This window comes from Anabrus simplex, chromosome 2 (genome assembly GCF_040414725.1).
Source record: "Anabrus simplex isolate iqAnaSimp1 chromosome 2, ASM4041472v1, whole genome shotgun sequence".
Classification (NCBI taxonomy): domain Eukaryota; kingdom Metazoa; phylum Arthropoda; class Insecta; order Orthoptera; family Tettigoniidae; genus Anabrus; species Anabrus simplex.
This window is the reverse complement of record NC_090266.1, coordinates 713,015,340-713,029,405: the sequence shown is the minus strand read 5'-3', so window position 1 is coordinate 713,029,405 and position 14,066 is coordinate 713,015,340. Positions and strand designations below refer to the sequence as shown.

Sequence of the window (14,066 nt, the reverse complement as noted above, 5' to 3'; positions counted from 1 at the left end):
AAGTCTAGTTTTCTTCCTTCTCTTACTTAAAGTTTCCCACCCAAGTTCCTCTAACATTTCTGATACACTACTCTTTCTCCTGAAATCCCCTGTTACAAACCTTGCTGCTTTCCTCTGCACACCATCTAGTTCTTTTATTTTCCTCACCGAGCCAGAAGGTGCTATTACATATTAATCTGCCAAGCGCACTGAAAGGTGTAAACACTAAACAACTCTACAAGATACACTTTCACGCTATTCATCACAGGGGGGACTGGCTGTATAATGAATAGGCCTAGTTGGTAACGTTCGTATCTCAGTCACTTTCATATTGTCGTAGCCAACAGTGAGGAATTCAAGAGGATAAATTGGGGCAAATATTATTTTATAGGAAGGGGAGTTAGGGATTGGAATAACTTACCAAGGGAAATGTTCAATAATTTTCCAATTTCTTTGCGATCATTTAAGAAAAGGCAAGGAAAACAACAGATAGGGAATCTGCCACCTGGGCGACTGCACTAAATGCAGATCAGTAGTGATTGATTGATTGATTGATTATTGATTGTGAGATGGAGACAAGTCTATGAATATAAAAAACTTATTGTAGCCCATACAAGAAAAACATAGTGCACTATCTCACCAGAGACGGTTCTGGATAATAACGCAACACTTAACAAATCAATTATCCCACATTACCTTTGATCTGGACTGCATCATATTTGACTCTTATGATAGAACTCAACTTGTATGACATCAGCATTCATTGCCCTAGGAATAAATGATAGAAAATGGCAATGAAAATAGGAATGGAAAATAATTTACCCACTTTTCACCCGGCGATGTACTCGCGGCCAGTGTGACACTCCCAAGAATAAGCTTCACAGTTTCAATATAAGATGATATTATTATTATTATAGGGAGATATACTGGAACCAACGTTTGTTTATAGCAGTGTAACATATGTAAAGTGGCTCAAAAATACTGTCACTTCACTGAAGGGAGGATCAGTACAAAGGGAGTCTTATTAAACAAGATGTTTACACTGTAATACCAAATTTATAAATTACCAAATCAAAACTCGCTACCCGTAGTTAAAGAAGCTGTACTCTCATGCTTTAGACGAAACACATTTCTACTTTAAGGCGAAATTAAGAAACGTATCGAGGCACAGTAGTAAATGTACATTCGCTCAAAAAAGAATGAGCACATGGCATTGTATAAGTTCCTCTCAGGTTCACTTTTCTTAAAGACAACTGAAACTATAGATCTTTGTTGAGAATACCACAGAGTTTATATCTACAAGTGAGATGAATTATATTTTGATAATTTTTCTGCTCAAATATTAAATGTCAGAAACACAATGCCATGCACGCATTCCTTTTTTTCAGCGACTATACACGAGTTCGTCTGCTTAGCATATCGATACTAAAGCATTTATAAAATGCTATCATTCATAAAATTACGGTATGATAGTTCTTTCGCCGTTCAAAAATAATGTATCGACATCATTTTTTTAATTAAATGTTCAACGTTATGGCTTTAAAGTCTTCCGCAACCCTGACAGTCAAAGTCCCCATTATGATGATGATGCTAGTTGTTTAAAGGGGCCTAACATCTAAGGCCATCGGCCAATCCCCATTATTGTATCCTTCGTAAAATAAGAGCTGTTCTTTAATGAACGAAAGCTTAACAACGGGTGCTCGCTCTTTGACTAAATCGGCCGCACAGTATGATTATCTAACTAGAGAGAAGCGTTGTAGGTGGGACAGCCAAAGCTATGAGAAATAATTTTAGGTACCGGTACTTTAAAATACTTATCACAACCATAACTCCGACCACTAGATTCACTACTACAACGATATCGTCTTTCCTGGATTTATTTTCCGCTCGTAGAATCAAAGCGATAGAGAAGTAATTTAAGTAGAGATGACCTTAAACCAGCGCTAGTTAGACACGGTGTGGTTGTGTTGATGCGTGATCAGCTGACAGTTCCACTTACGGTAAGAAGTAAGGGATTTCTGTAATCACATTTCTTAGGACTATGTAATCGTTTTTCATATATTTTTAACTGGTTTACAGAGTAACACGAGTCTTATGATTCAAGGCTATAAAAAACTAAAGCCTTAACAATTAAGAATCTTACCATAATTTTAGATCACTGGCCTAAATTAACGCATATTCAAAAAAGCACGCCCAGAGTTCTGATTCTCAGACAAATTAGAGGTCGAAAAGATATTAATATTGCGAAAGGCAGAACTGACCTGTATCAAAGATGACAGCCCAGGTGGAGGAAATTCGGCAGATTTCGAAACCAAAACTTCCAGCAAATGCAATCCAGTCGGAATCCCACTGCGGACCAGCCAAGGAGCATGTTGCAAATGCATCAGGGCCTAGTAGGCCAGGCTTCTCGTGCCGGAAGTATACGGAGAAGAGCAGCCCACACCACTGAGGATCAAGACTGAAGGAAATCATCTGTAACTGCGAGCGATCGCTGAGGGCGGAGGGTGGGCTCTCTGCGACACTTTCCAGCTTCCACAAATACTGCATTACATCGCAGTGTACAACTCTTCCAACAAACTCACACCACCATATACACACTACACATCCTTCGCCATCTTATGAAAACCCATCCGTCACCGATGACCTTGACCTCGATGTAACACACGACCCAGTCAACATGAGAATCGTACTTCCACAACAACTTTCCTTTCAAGTGGTCGTGAATTCAGCATCAACACGTCATGGTCACACGAGGGACTAATAACAATCAACCTACCTCACTGAACTCCCAGTGGATATAAAACTGATATGTCTAATACTATAAGGGTAGAAACCGGAGTTTGCCGAATTGAATGGCGTCCAATTGCACCCTAACATCTCCCCAGCAAGATCAATACCACCCGAACTCAGCCTGCCTGGTTCGAATGGCTGGCCTGAAAACCCACCGCGCAGTCGCTGCTAAAAATAATTACAAGTTTGTGCCGCGCAAGTACGGAACGAACACAATCTGGGGAAGTTCACTGGTTCCTAGTACTCTCATCAAGACTCGTGATTGCAGGACTCTGAACTCGAATCTTACTCACGCACATAAACTGTACACCGGAGAGACAGTGGGGAACATTCGCTCGTTAAATGGTCGTTCAACATAGCGATAGTTGTTGCCTTCTTGTCTTATATACTACTAACTACGTGATAACCAGTTTCCTGTACTTATGAGAGTGATTTTTTTATGAATACGTAATTTATTGCAATGACTGTAGTGACGTGTTTAAAAGAATCACTTTAAGCTAAAAACAAGAGGACAGTCATCTCGGGACTCAAAGCAAGGTATTATAACAAATATGTAAATGGATTGAATGGAGAGAAGGAAGGAAAGTAAAATTTAGAATGGGATACTGCTAGACAAGACACACTATACTTGCTATTATCACAGGTTGTGATACAATGAGGCTCAGAGATACTATAGTATGCAACTGAGAATGATGACTAGTATATCTTCCACTAGCCTAACTTGCGCTACTATGAGATATCGTCACATATAACTATCCCGGAAATGTATCGTGAATATACAGGAAACTACTCCAAAGACGGGCGGTGTTGAGGTTAGAACCCATATGTTTCCTAGTTCTGTGGATACAGACGTCAACACGAACTATAACGGAAGACAGTAAAAAGGCCCTTAGAGGGGTGGAAGGTAAAGCTTCCACTATCCGTAACCTCGACACTTGGTGGGGTAGAGTGGTTAGCTCTACACTCGGCCGCCTTTGCCCCCAGGAATTAATCCGGTACTCATTTTTGGTGTAGGCTAAGCGAACCTCAGGACCATATGCACCTCCGGAAGTGGAAATCTCGTTTCTTAAATTTTTCGACTTCTTAACGAGGAATCGAACACACGTCCTTCCGGGTGAACCGAGCACGCCTTTAACGCCTCGGCCAGGCAGCCCCTAATGGAAGACAGTACATGGAGACAAATTACACAGTTCCCAAGTTGAAGCTTTTATTCGTCTCGCGGTCTAAAGCAGTCGTTTGTATTCCAGAAAAATATTGGGATAACTTCTCTATTCGCAATCAAGACCGTGCACCTTTCTAATCCTATAACGAATTACATTTACACCAGCACAAACACTACAGCAGCACAGGTTATCAGTTGGACTATTCCATACACGGACGTTAAATAATAACGGTCTTAATCACACCAGGTACACGGGGATGTAGAACAGGATGTCCCGAATTCGTTACAAGATACAACATCTCGAGTGGTCATAATATTTAATAAAACGTTAGTTCCTTCTAACTGCAATTTACATTACTTTTGACCAGATGCAGTTAGCGAAAAAGAAAATGAAAAAAAAAAGACACAAACTCCTTTACTACTGAGGCAAGTATCAATGGTTTGAGAGACAGGTGAGTTGGCATTCAACTGCCTGCCGCCCTTGAAATGGTTTTGCATCGTTACCACTTTCAACTCAAGGCCAACACCGTCTGTTTACCGACTTAAGCCTCAATCAATTATAATACGCGAACTAAACAGCCAGCGTTTTTAAACACTGGATGAGATAAAATCTTCGAAGTAACAGGGGCAAGATCAGTACTTGTCGGTGATAGACGAGCGAAAGGAACACGCCACTCACTGCCTCACCCAATGCCTGACCCAATGATGATTGTTATTTTGTCCGACTCATTGTCTGAATGGTCAGCGTTTAGGCCTTCGGTTCAGAGGGTCCCGGGTTCGATTCCTGGCCGGGTCGGGGATTTTTAATCGCGTCTGATTAAGTATTTTGGCTGGGTGTATGTGTTTGCTCCAACACTTCCTTCTTCATATTCAGACAACGCACTACACTACCAACCACCAGAGAAACACGCAATCGTTACTATATCCCTCCATATAGGGTTGGCTTCAGGAAGGGCATCCGGCCGTAAAACATGGTCAAATCCACATGTGCTCCACAGTCCGCACCAGCGACCGCACGGATGTGGGAAAAGGGGTGGTGGTAGAAGAAGAAGAATGATCGTTATTTTAAGGGGACAATAATCATATCGACAAAGAGAAAACGAAGTACTAAGCAAACTAAAATCAGGACGCCACAATAACACGGGTTATAAGATTTTACACATGCAGTAGGCTATACAATGGGACTCTAGAGCAATTTGAACCAAGCCTCTAAATATAATAATGTTATTTGCTTTACGTCCCACTAACTACTTTTTAAGGTCTTCGGAGACGCCGAGGTGCCGGAATTTAGTCCCGCAGGAGTTCTTTACGTGCCAGTAAATCTACCGACACGGGGCTGTCGTATTTGAGCACCTTCAAAATACCACCGGACTGAGCCAGGATCGAACCTGCCAAGTTGGCCTCTAAATATAAACGTCTTACATATTGTATTATGGCAGCGTTTCTCAAACCCGTATTTGGAGTATGTAGGACAAGTTTGGACTGTGATATTCGAACCATTTTTGCTTCACAGTGGGAGTTATATAAATGTGAACGTCGTAGAAATCGGTGCTGGGTACTTACTGGGCTTGTAAATATTATGTGATAAAGAAATCCTGTGGTGCCTAATGAAGATTAAGTGAATAATCGGGGCTTGAATTGAGAAAAGTTCCTTGGTATGGTACCAACTCTGTTTCATTCTAACCGGAAAACTGATGGGGAGATTACGCTAAAAATGACTGTGTCCGAAATCCAAAAACGTAATACTTTCGTCGTGAAGGACAGAGCTTTGTTGAGGGGAAAAGAGTTACACCTTATCCCATCATCATCATCATCATCATCATCATCATCATCATCATGAGCAGCAGTTTTACCAATTTACACAGTTTGCTTTACGTCGCACCGATACAGACAGGTCTTATGGCAACAATGGGACAGGAAAGGGTTAAGGATGGGAGATAAATTACCGTTGCCTTGATTAAGATGCAGCCCCAGCATTTACATGGTGAAAATGGATAACCACGGAAAACTATATTCAGGGCTGCCGACAGTGTGGTTTTCCATGCTTTACCGTTTTCACACCAGGCAAACGCTGCACCTTAAATAAGGCAACGGCCACTACCTTCCCACTCCTAGCCCTTCCCGTTCCTTGCATCGCCGAAAACCTTCGATGAGTTAGTGCGGCGAATGCAAGCTGGTATCGACGTGACCCAAACCGCACAGCCACTTGCTCGGTTTGCAGCAGCATTAGCAAAGGACTACTTTATTTTTTTGCTACTGGTTTAACGTCGAACTAACACATCGAAGGTTTTCGGCGATGCAAGGGACGGGAAGGACTAGGATTGGAAAGGTAGTGGCCGTTGCCTTACTTAAAGTGCAGCGCTTGCCTGGTATGAACACGTTAAAACATGGAAAACCATCTTCAGGGCCGTTGACGGTGGGACTCAAACCCACCATTTCCCGAATGCAAGCTCACAGCTCCTGTAAGTTACAGCTAGGCTGAGATGCAGGAGTTATTAAGTAGTGCAATTCGAATGTTGTTTCCCGAAACTGATGGTGACCATCATAGATGAAATTCCCTTTTCTGCTACCAGAAATATATAAAGATATGGACTTAAGTATTCGTACATCCACTAGGAAACAAACTAATTATTTGTGTTAACTCCCAGTACAGTCCGCCTCTGTGGTGTAGTGGTTAGCGAGATTAGCTGCCTCCCCCGGAGGTCTGGGTCCGATTCCCGGCTCTGCTACGAAATTTGAAAAGTGGTACGGGGGCTGGAACGGGGTCCACTCAACCTCGGGAGGTCAATTGAGTAGAGGTGGGTTCGATTCCCACCTCAGCCATCCTGGAAGTGGTATTCCGTGGTTTCCCACTTCTCCAGGCAAATGCCGGGATGGTACCAAACTTAAGGCCACGGCCGCTTCCTTCCCTCTTCCTTGTCTATCCCTTCCAATCTTCCCATCCCCCCCGCAAGGCCCCTGGTGAGGCCGCCTGGGGCGAGGTACTGGCCATCCTCCCCAGTTGTATCCCCACGACCCAGAGTCTGAAGCTCCAGGACACTGCCCATGAGGCGGTAGAGGTGGGATCCCTCGCCGAGTCCGAGGGAAAAGCCAACCCTGGAGGGTAAGCAGATTAAGAAAGAAAGAAAGAAAGAAAGAAAGAAAGAAAGAAAGAAAGAAAGAAAGACACTCCCAGTACAAATTAAAATATTTCTCACATACAAAAAGATAACTAATCACTTGAACGTATGGACACAGGAATGATAACGTTTCACCGTTCCTTATACCAAAAATAAATATTTCTTCGCTTAGTATTAGTTTTAAGTCGGACACAAGTATTCGTGCACTTACGTAATTTTAATCTTCTCGAACGGAAAACAATGGTGAATTCTGTCCCTCAGTACTTGATGTGCCTACTTCGTCAGTGAATAAATTCCCTCAGTCCCTTGCCCGTACTGTGCACCGGATTTTTAGTTGCCCTGCTCCAATATTATTTCATTCCTTCAGAAGCATTTTTTTAAAGCTAAGATTTACTAGAGATGTGGTGTTTTCGAACTCTTATTTCCAGTTCATTCCAGAGGTGCTCAATAGAATTGAGATTCGGGGGACTGTACTGCGTATTTTGATGATGCTTGTTGTTTAAAGGGGCCTAACATCGAAGGTCATCGGCCTATTGTATATTTTAGGGTGTGGGGCATATTATATACAACACATATTCGGACAATCTCGGTTATATACTGAAGTAGTAATCGTCTACCAAATACAGTTTCTTTATCTTTCGGAATACGCAAATAAGAAAATCTGGTCATAGATCCCTCAGTAAAAACTAGCTCTCCAACACCAGGCTGCGCCATACTCCCCCTGACCATAACACCACTTCCACCATGCTTCACAGCAGTTTGAAGATTCTGGATATCAAGAACTGTATTGAGCCACCTCCAAACATGACCAGCGTTATGAAACAGATTGAATTTACTTTTGTCCGAGAAAACAACGCTGTTCGATAAATCGAGGTCCTTTCCTACATACGCTTTTGCGAGCTCTAATCTGCTCTTCCGATTCTTCTTGCTTGTCTAAGTCTTATATCCGGATACTCAAGCTCTCTATCTCTCCGCGGCTCAGGCAGCAGCGCACCGGTCTCTCACCGCTAGGTTCCGTGGTTCAAATCCCGGTCACTCTGTGAGATTTGTGCTGGACAAAGCGGAGGCGGGACAGGTACTCGGGGTTTCCCTGTCATATTTCATTCCAGCAACACTCCCCAACATCATTTCATTTGTCATTCATTAATCATTGTCTCAGAGGAGTGCGACAGGCTTCGGCAGCCGGCACAATTCCTATCCTCGTCGCTAGATGGGGTCTTCATTAATTCCATTCCTGACCCTGTCGAAGTGTCGAATGACTGGAAACAGGCTGTGGATTTTCACTCTAGCTCTCTATCCTGCACGACTGATGAGACGCCTTATTTTCTGGGGTGTCACTTGCTGTCCGAACTGTTTTCCAACATAAGCGGATATCGCACTGGTTGTATATTTTGGGTCCTTCTCGATCATTTGCATCACGTGCCTCGTTTCCCTGGTGGTCGGTTCTTGTGGGCGACAACCCTTTCTTTGTTTATTAGCAAGCTTGTTTCTTTGAATCGCTTAATTATTCTCTGCACAGCAGAAAGACTTGTTTGCAATTTCGGAATGTGATTTCCGTTCGTGAGTTAATGAGGCAATGAACCGCCTCATTTCCACTGTGAACCGAGGTCGATAGTTGCAGTCGCTTAAGTGCGGCCAGTATCCAGTATTCGGGAGATAGTAGGTTCGATCCTCACTGTCGGCAGCCCTGAAAATGGTTTTCCGTGGTTTCCCATTTTCACACCAGGCAAATGTTGGGGCTGTACCTTAATTAAGGCCACGACCGCTTCCTTCCGACTCCTAGCCCTTTCCTGTCCCATCGTTGCCGTAAGACCTATCTGTGTCGGTGCGACGTAAAACAACTAGGAAAAAAAACCATTTCCACTGTAGTTTCCTTTCTTTGCGACCCAGTTGAACCACTTGTATCCCACCAGTCACTCAATACAGCTCGTTTGACATGCAGTCAATACCTGAGAGGGACTGATTTCTAAACAACTAGTTTGTCCGTTGTTTCCTTGTTCACATCCAACTGTTTACTTTGTAATGTCTAGTTCTTCCCGGACAGAACATTTCTGGTTTTCACACACAGATACGGTCTTACACTCGTGGCTGATCTGTGGTATTACGGGAAATCTCAAACATACCAAAGGGGATTAGAGTATGTGCACGAAATATTAACACAGTTATAAGTCGCCTACTGTTACATGTTTTACTGTACGAATACTTACGTCCATGTCTATGTATATGCAGTCATAGAAATAAATATTCATACACCGCAGTGTAAAAAAAAGTAATCTTTATTTTTCCCACCGTGAAAACAAAAATACTCATTGGATTTGTAACACATACATTATTGTTCATTCACAACTATAACTCTGCAGGTAGAAAATTAAGCATTTACAAAACATAATACAGAAACACACTGTCAAGTTCTCTTTTGCACTGCGAAATAAGTAGTCATACACCGAAAGAAAGTAGAACTTGTAAACAAAGCCGTAACTGCTTAATACTTAGTATGCATACCCCTCCTATGAATCACCTCTCTCAACCTCTATGGCATGGACTCGATCGATCTTCGTGTAGTCTCTGACGTAATACTTTGTTGTATTCATCTATTATTCCCTTCACAACATATGTGTGTGTTTGTGTGTTTCTTCACCGCATTATTTGTATAAAATGTTACGTCCTTATAGCTTATCACATGACCATTCTTCTTCTTCTTCCTCCTCCTAACGTTTTCCCGGTGGTGCATGGTCCGCTGCTTATCACATGACCATTCTTGGTTTCATTTCACTTGTATTCGGAATATATGAAATGCCACCGTGTTAAGAGTGTTCCACGAGTACGTGGATTCGGGGAATACAACCACCGCCATTATTCATTCATTATTTATTTATTTATTTATTTATTTATTTATTTACCATAAACCTTTACAGTAGCTATGGAAGGCCAGGGGAAAAGGACAAGCCCCTACACGTAGTGCCCCCTGACTGCCGTGAAGTACAGCGTGTTGGTGACGAAGGTCACCGTCGGCTAGCTCGGATGGAAAGAGGTGATTAGACGGGCTTAGAGCGTAGCAGATCACCATCTCCACGCAACCGGGTACAGGAGTCGCCATCCTACAAGTGTACCTCTGCTCACTGCACGTCAGAAGGTCCAATGACTGACATGAGCACGCCTTTGGTCTTACCATGTATGGAGTCAAATAGCTATGAAGTCCATGACACGCAACGTCGCTGCCATTAGGGCGAAAGGGGGCGCTAAGCGCTACTAGCCAGGTATCTCTAATTCAATTGTTCATCAGTGTACAAATGAGAGCTACAAAACTCAATAATATGCCTACTTTAAATTCTACAAATTGTTGGTATAATGCATTTATTTTTTTTTGCTAGTGGCTTTACGTCGCACCGACTCAGATAGGTCTTATGGCGACGATGGGAGAGGACAGGCCTGGGAGTTGGAAGGAAGCAGCCGTGGCCTTAAGGTACAGCCCCAGCATTTGCCTGGTGTGAAAATGGGAAACCACGGAAAACCATCTTCAGGGCTGCTGACAGTGGAATTCGAACCCAGTATCTCCCGGATGCAAGCTCACAACCGCGCGCCTCTATCCGCATGGCCAACTCGCCCGGTAGGTATAATATTAGGCTGGATTTTAAGTGTAGATCGGTGTGGATCTAGAAGAGAGTTGCTGACGCTGGACATTTCGTCCCGCGGGCGAACAGCACTGTAAGCGGACGGGCAGGCAGGCGATGTGCGTAGTTCTCCCAGTTACTCTCGATCTCTGCGGCGATACCCGAGTTTGAAATGGAGGCAGAAAATAAGGAAAGAAGGCAGAAATCCACGCCAATTTTAATTTACGTTATAAAAAATAAGGCAATTATGTTCATTGCAGTTTATGTATTTTGACCGGATACGATAGAGTTAGGCCTACAACCTCAAACATTTTTGTAATGTACGTAATGAATTACAATTTTCACGATTACATTTTCAGAGGTGCTTTAGAAACATTTCTAATATAATACGGAGTTAAGGTGATTTAAGTTGTGGCTTGTGGTTGCTTAGATTTAAATTTTCTGATACACTCACCAAGAAACCAATCATGCTTACCAGGAATCACATCAGTACTCGTTGGCTGAACGGTCAGCGTACTGGCCTTCGGTTCAGAGGGTCCCGGGTTCGATTCCCGGCCGGGTCGGGGATTTTAACCTTAATTGGTTAATTCCGATGGCACGGGGGCTGGGTCATCATCATTTCATCCTCATCATGACGCGCAGGTCGCCTACGGGAGTCAAATGGAAAGACCTGCACCTGGCGAGCCGAACCCGTTCTGGGATATCCCGGCACTAAAAGCCATACATTTCATTTTTCATCACATCAATTAGGTTATGTCATACTATACATCCACTTGGTAGATACGTTTACATTGTTGTAATTTAATCTAGGATAACCGGGCGAATTGGCCGTGCGGTTAGGGGCGCGCAGCTGTGAGTTTGCATCCGGGAGATAGTGGAGTCAAAGCCCAATCTCGGCAGCCCTGAAGATGGGTTTCCGTGGTTTCCCAAATTCACGCCAGGCAAATGATGGGGCTGTACCTTAAGGCAGGCCACGGCCGCTTTCTTCCCACTCCTACGCCTTTCGTCGCCCATAGCCCATAAGACCTATCTGTGTCGGTGCGATGCAATGCAACATGAAGAAGAATGTAATCAGCGGCGATATCATAGTTCCAATCAAGTTCATGCCAATAGCTTTCTTTATTTAGATCAAATTTTCTGTATATGTAACAACAAATCTCTCAGGGTATATTTTTAGTGTTAAAAGTACGGCCATGCTAGTTCATTGTGATGTAAAGTATAGTCATAAATTCAGTTTTCTTTTAATAATAATAATAATAATAATAATAATAATAATAATAATAATTATTATAATTATAATAATCATTTCGACACAGAAAATTACAGGATTTACAAAGGCAAACCTGCTGTCAGAAGAGGCATACCATTATTGTTTGGTACGGAATTTGCAGTACACAAATCAGTCGTGGATAACATCATAGACTTCAATTCCATATCAGAACGTATCTCCACACTCTCCTTCAAATCAGGTAATAAAGCATACAAAATTATCAATGCACATGCACCTACAAATGACCATAACAGAAAGAACCCACAAGAAATTGAAGACTTCTAGGAAGACATGGAAGAAGTAACAAACAACGTACCAGAAAGACATGTGAAAATTTTAATGGGTGACTTCAACGCGCAATTAGGTAAGGAGAGAAAATACAAATAACAGGCCCGTACTCGGCACACATTCGCACAAACAAAAATGGGGAACACCTCATAAAATATTGTCAAAATTTTAACCTCAAAATTATGTCAACGCAATTTCAAAAGCCAAGCCGAAAACTTACAATATGGAAAGCATCTAACACAGTGTGGGGAGAATTCCAAATTGATCATGTGGCCATTTCCAAGAAAAATATGCGGGAAATTTTAAATGTCAGAACGCGCAAAGGATTCTTCGAGTCTGATCATTATTTGCTACAAGTTAAGATTAGGCCAATCCCAAGACAGAAAAAGACAGCGCAAAACAAAATAGTCAAACCTTATCCGGATTACTTGAAGATAAACAGGGAAAAAATCGTTGAAGAAATTCATAGGCATTCAACAGACACTTGGACAGATCTTGCGAAGACACTTCAGAAGGCAAGGCGCTGGGGACAACCTCCTAGAAAACGAAAACATAGATGGGGGAATGTAAGTTGTGATCAAGCCACTGAGAGAAGAAAACAAGCATGGGAGAAGTTTAGCAGTAACAGAACATCAGAAACATGGAAGGAATTTCACTTAGTTCAGAAACAATCATCGAAGGAAATCAGAAGAGAAAAACGAGCATACGACAATAACAGGCTAAAAGAAATTGAGGAAGATTTCAAGAGAAATAACACAAGAAATTTTTACAGAACTTTCAAAGAAAATATTAAAGGCTATCAACCCCCTAGCCTCTGCTTCCGAAGAACAGATGGATCCCTGGAAACAAACACGAAAGAAAACTGTACAATTCTCAAGCATTACTTTGATAAACTTCTTAATTGCAAGAAACCCACAGGAAAACATTCCAAAAAACTACATCCAACCCCGATTCTAATCCACCCACAATAGAAGAGATAGAGGAAATCATAAAACAAATGAAAAATAACAGAGCAGCAGGAGAGGATGGTATTATCGCCGAGATCTGGAAGCTCCAAGATGAAAACATCACCAAAAAAATCCATAAGATTATCACAGATATTTGGGTCACAGAGAAAGTGCCAGAGGAATGGAAATGTGCATTAATCCATCCATTACATAAAAAGGGTGATAAGTCAGATCCAAATAATTACAGAGGTATTTCGCTATAGTCCATTTTGGTTGAAAGCGTCCTGCGCGAGAAATGGTTGCGCATGCAGTGGTGGGAGTTATCGACCCCCCACTCCTACAGCACGTCCAGTCGCCAGGCTAGCGCTGAAGTGAAAACGTCTCTCAAGCGGTGCGTGTTGTTACGTGCGGGCTAAGTTGAAATTACTGAAGTGAGGAGCATGGCTTCTATGTCCTCTTCTAAATCTGGGAGACCACTGCGAGGCTAGGCACGTGAAAGTGTTCGTACAATGAGTGAACATATGAAAGTTATGAAGCGAGAACTCGACTTGAAATTGAATACTGTGCAGACAGTTTCAGAAGCGACAGGAGTGGAAACAACACTGGTGAAGAGAGTGAACTTAAGTTTGGCACTCGAACAGGAAAACAAGGTGAAAGAAAGAAGAGATTTCCAGTTGGTGATTTCGTAAAAGCAGCTATGAGGAGAAAGATTCATGAATATTACGCCGTGAGAAAAGAAATGCCCACATTAAAAAAAAAAATTCTGAAGCTTTGGAAAAGGATGCCATAGTGCAATGCACTCGTGACTTGACAGCAGACACACTCCACAAAAAGGAAGCTCTTTGTCAGATATTGCTTGCACAGTATTCGCAAGACAAATTTTTAAAAAAATGTTGCGAC

General features: G+C 42.4%; 1 protein-coding gene across 1 annotated transcript in view; it reads right to left on the bottom strand.

Annotated features, from left to right (window-relative positions):
* Positions 1-2,855, bottom strand: part of LOC136863059 (uncharacterized) — a 303,511-nt gene extending 300,656 nt beyond the window's left edge. The window contains exon 1 of the mRNA XM_067139388.2: positions 2,241-2,855. Within this exon, the coding sequence (XP_066995489.2) occupies positions 2,241-2,526 (286 nt within the window). The 5' untranslated portion in view covers positions 2,527-2,855. The remainder of the gene's footprint in view (positions 1-2,240) is intronic.
* Positions 2,856-14,066: the final 11,211 nt, after the last annotated feature.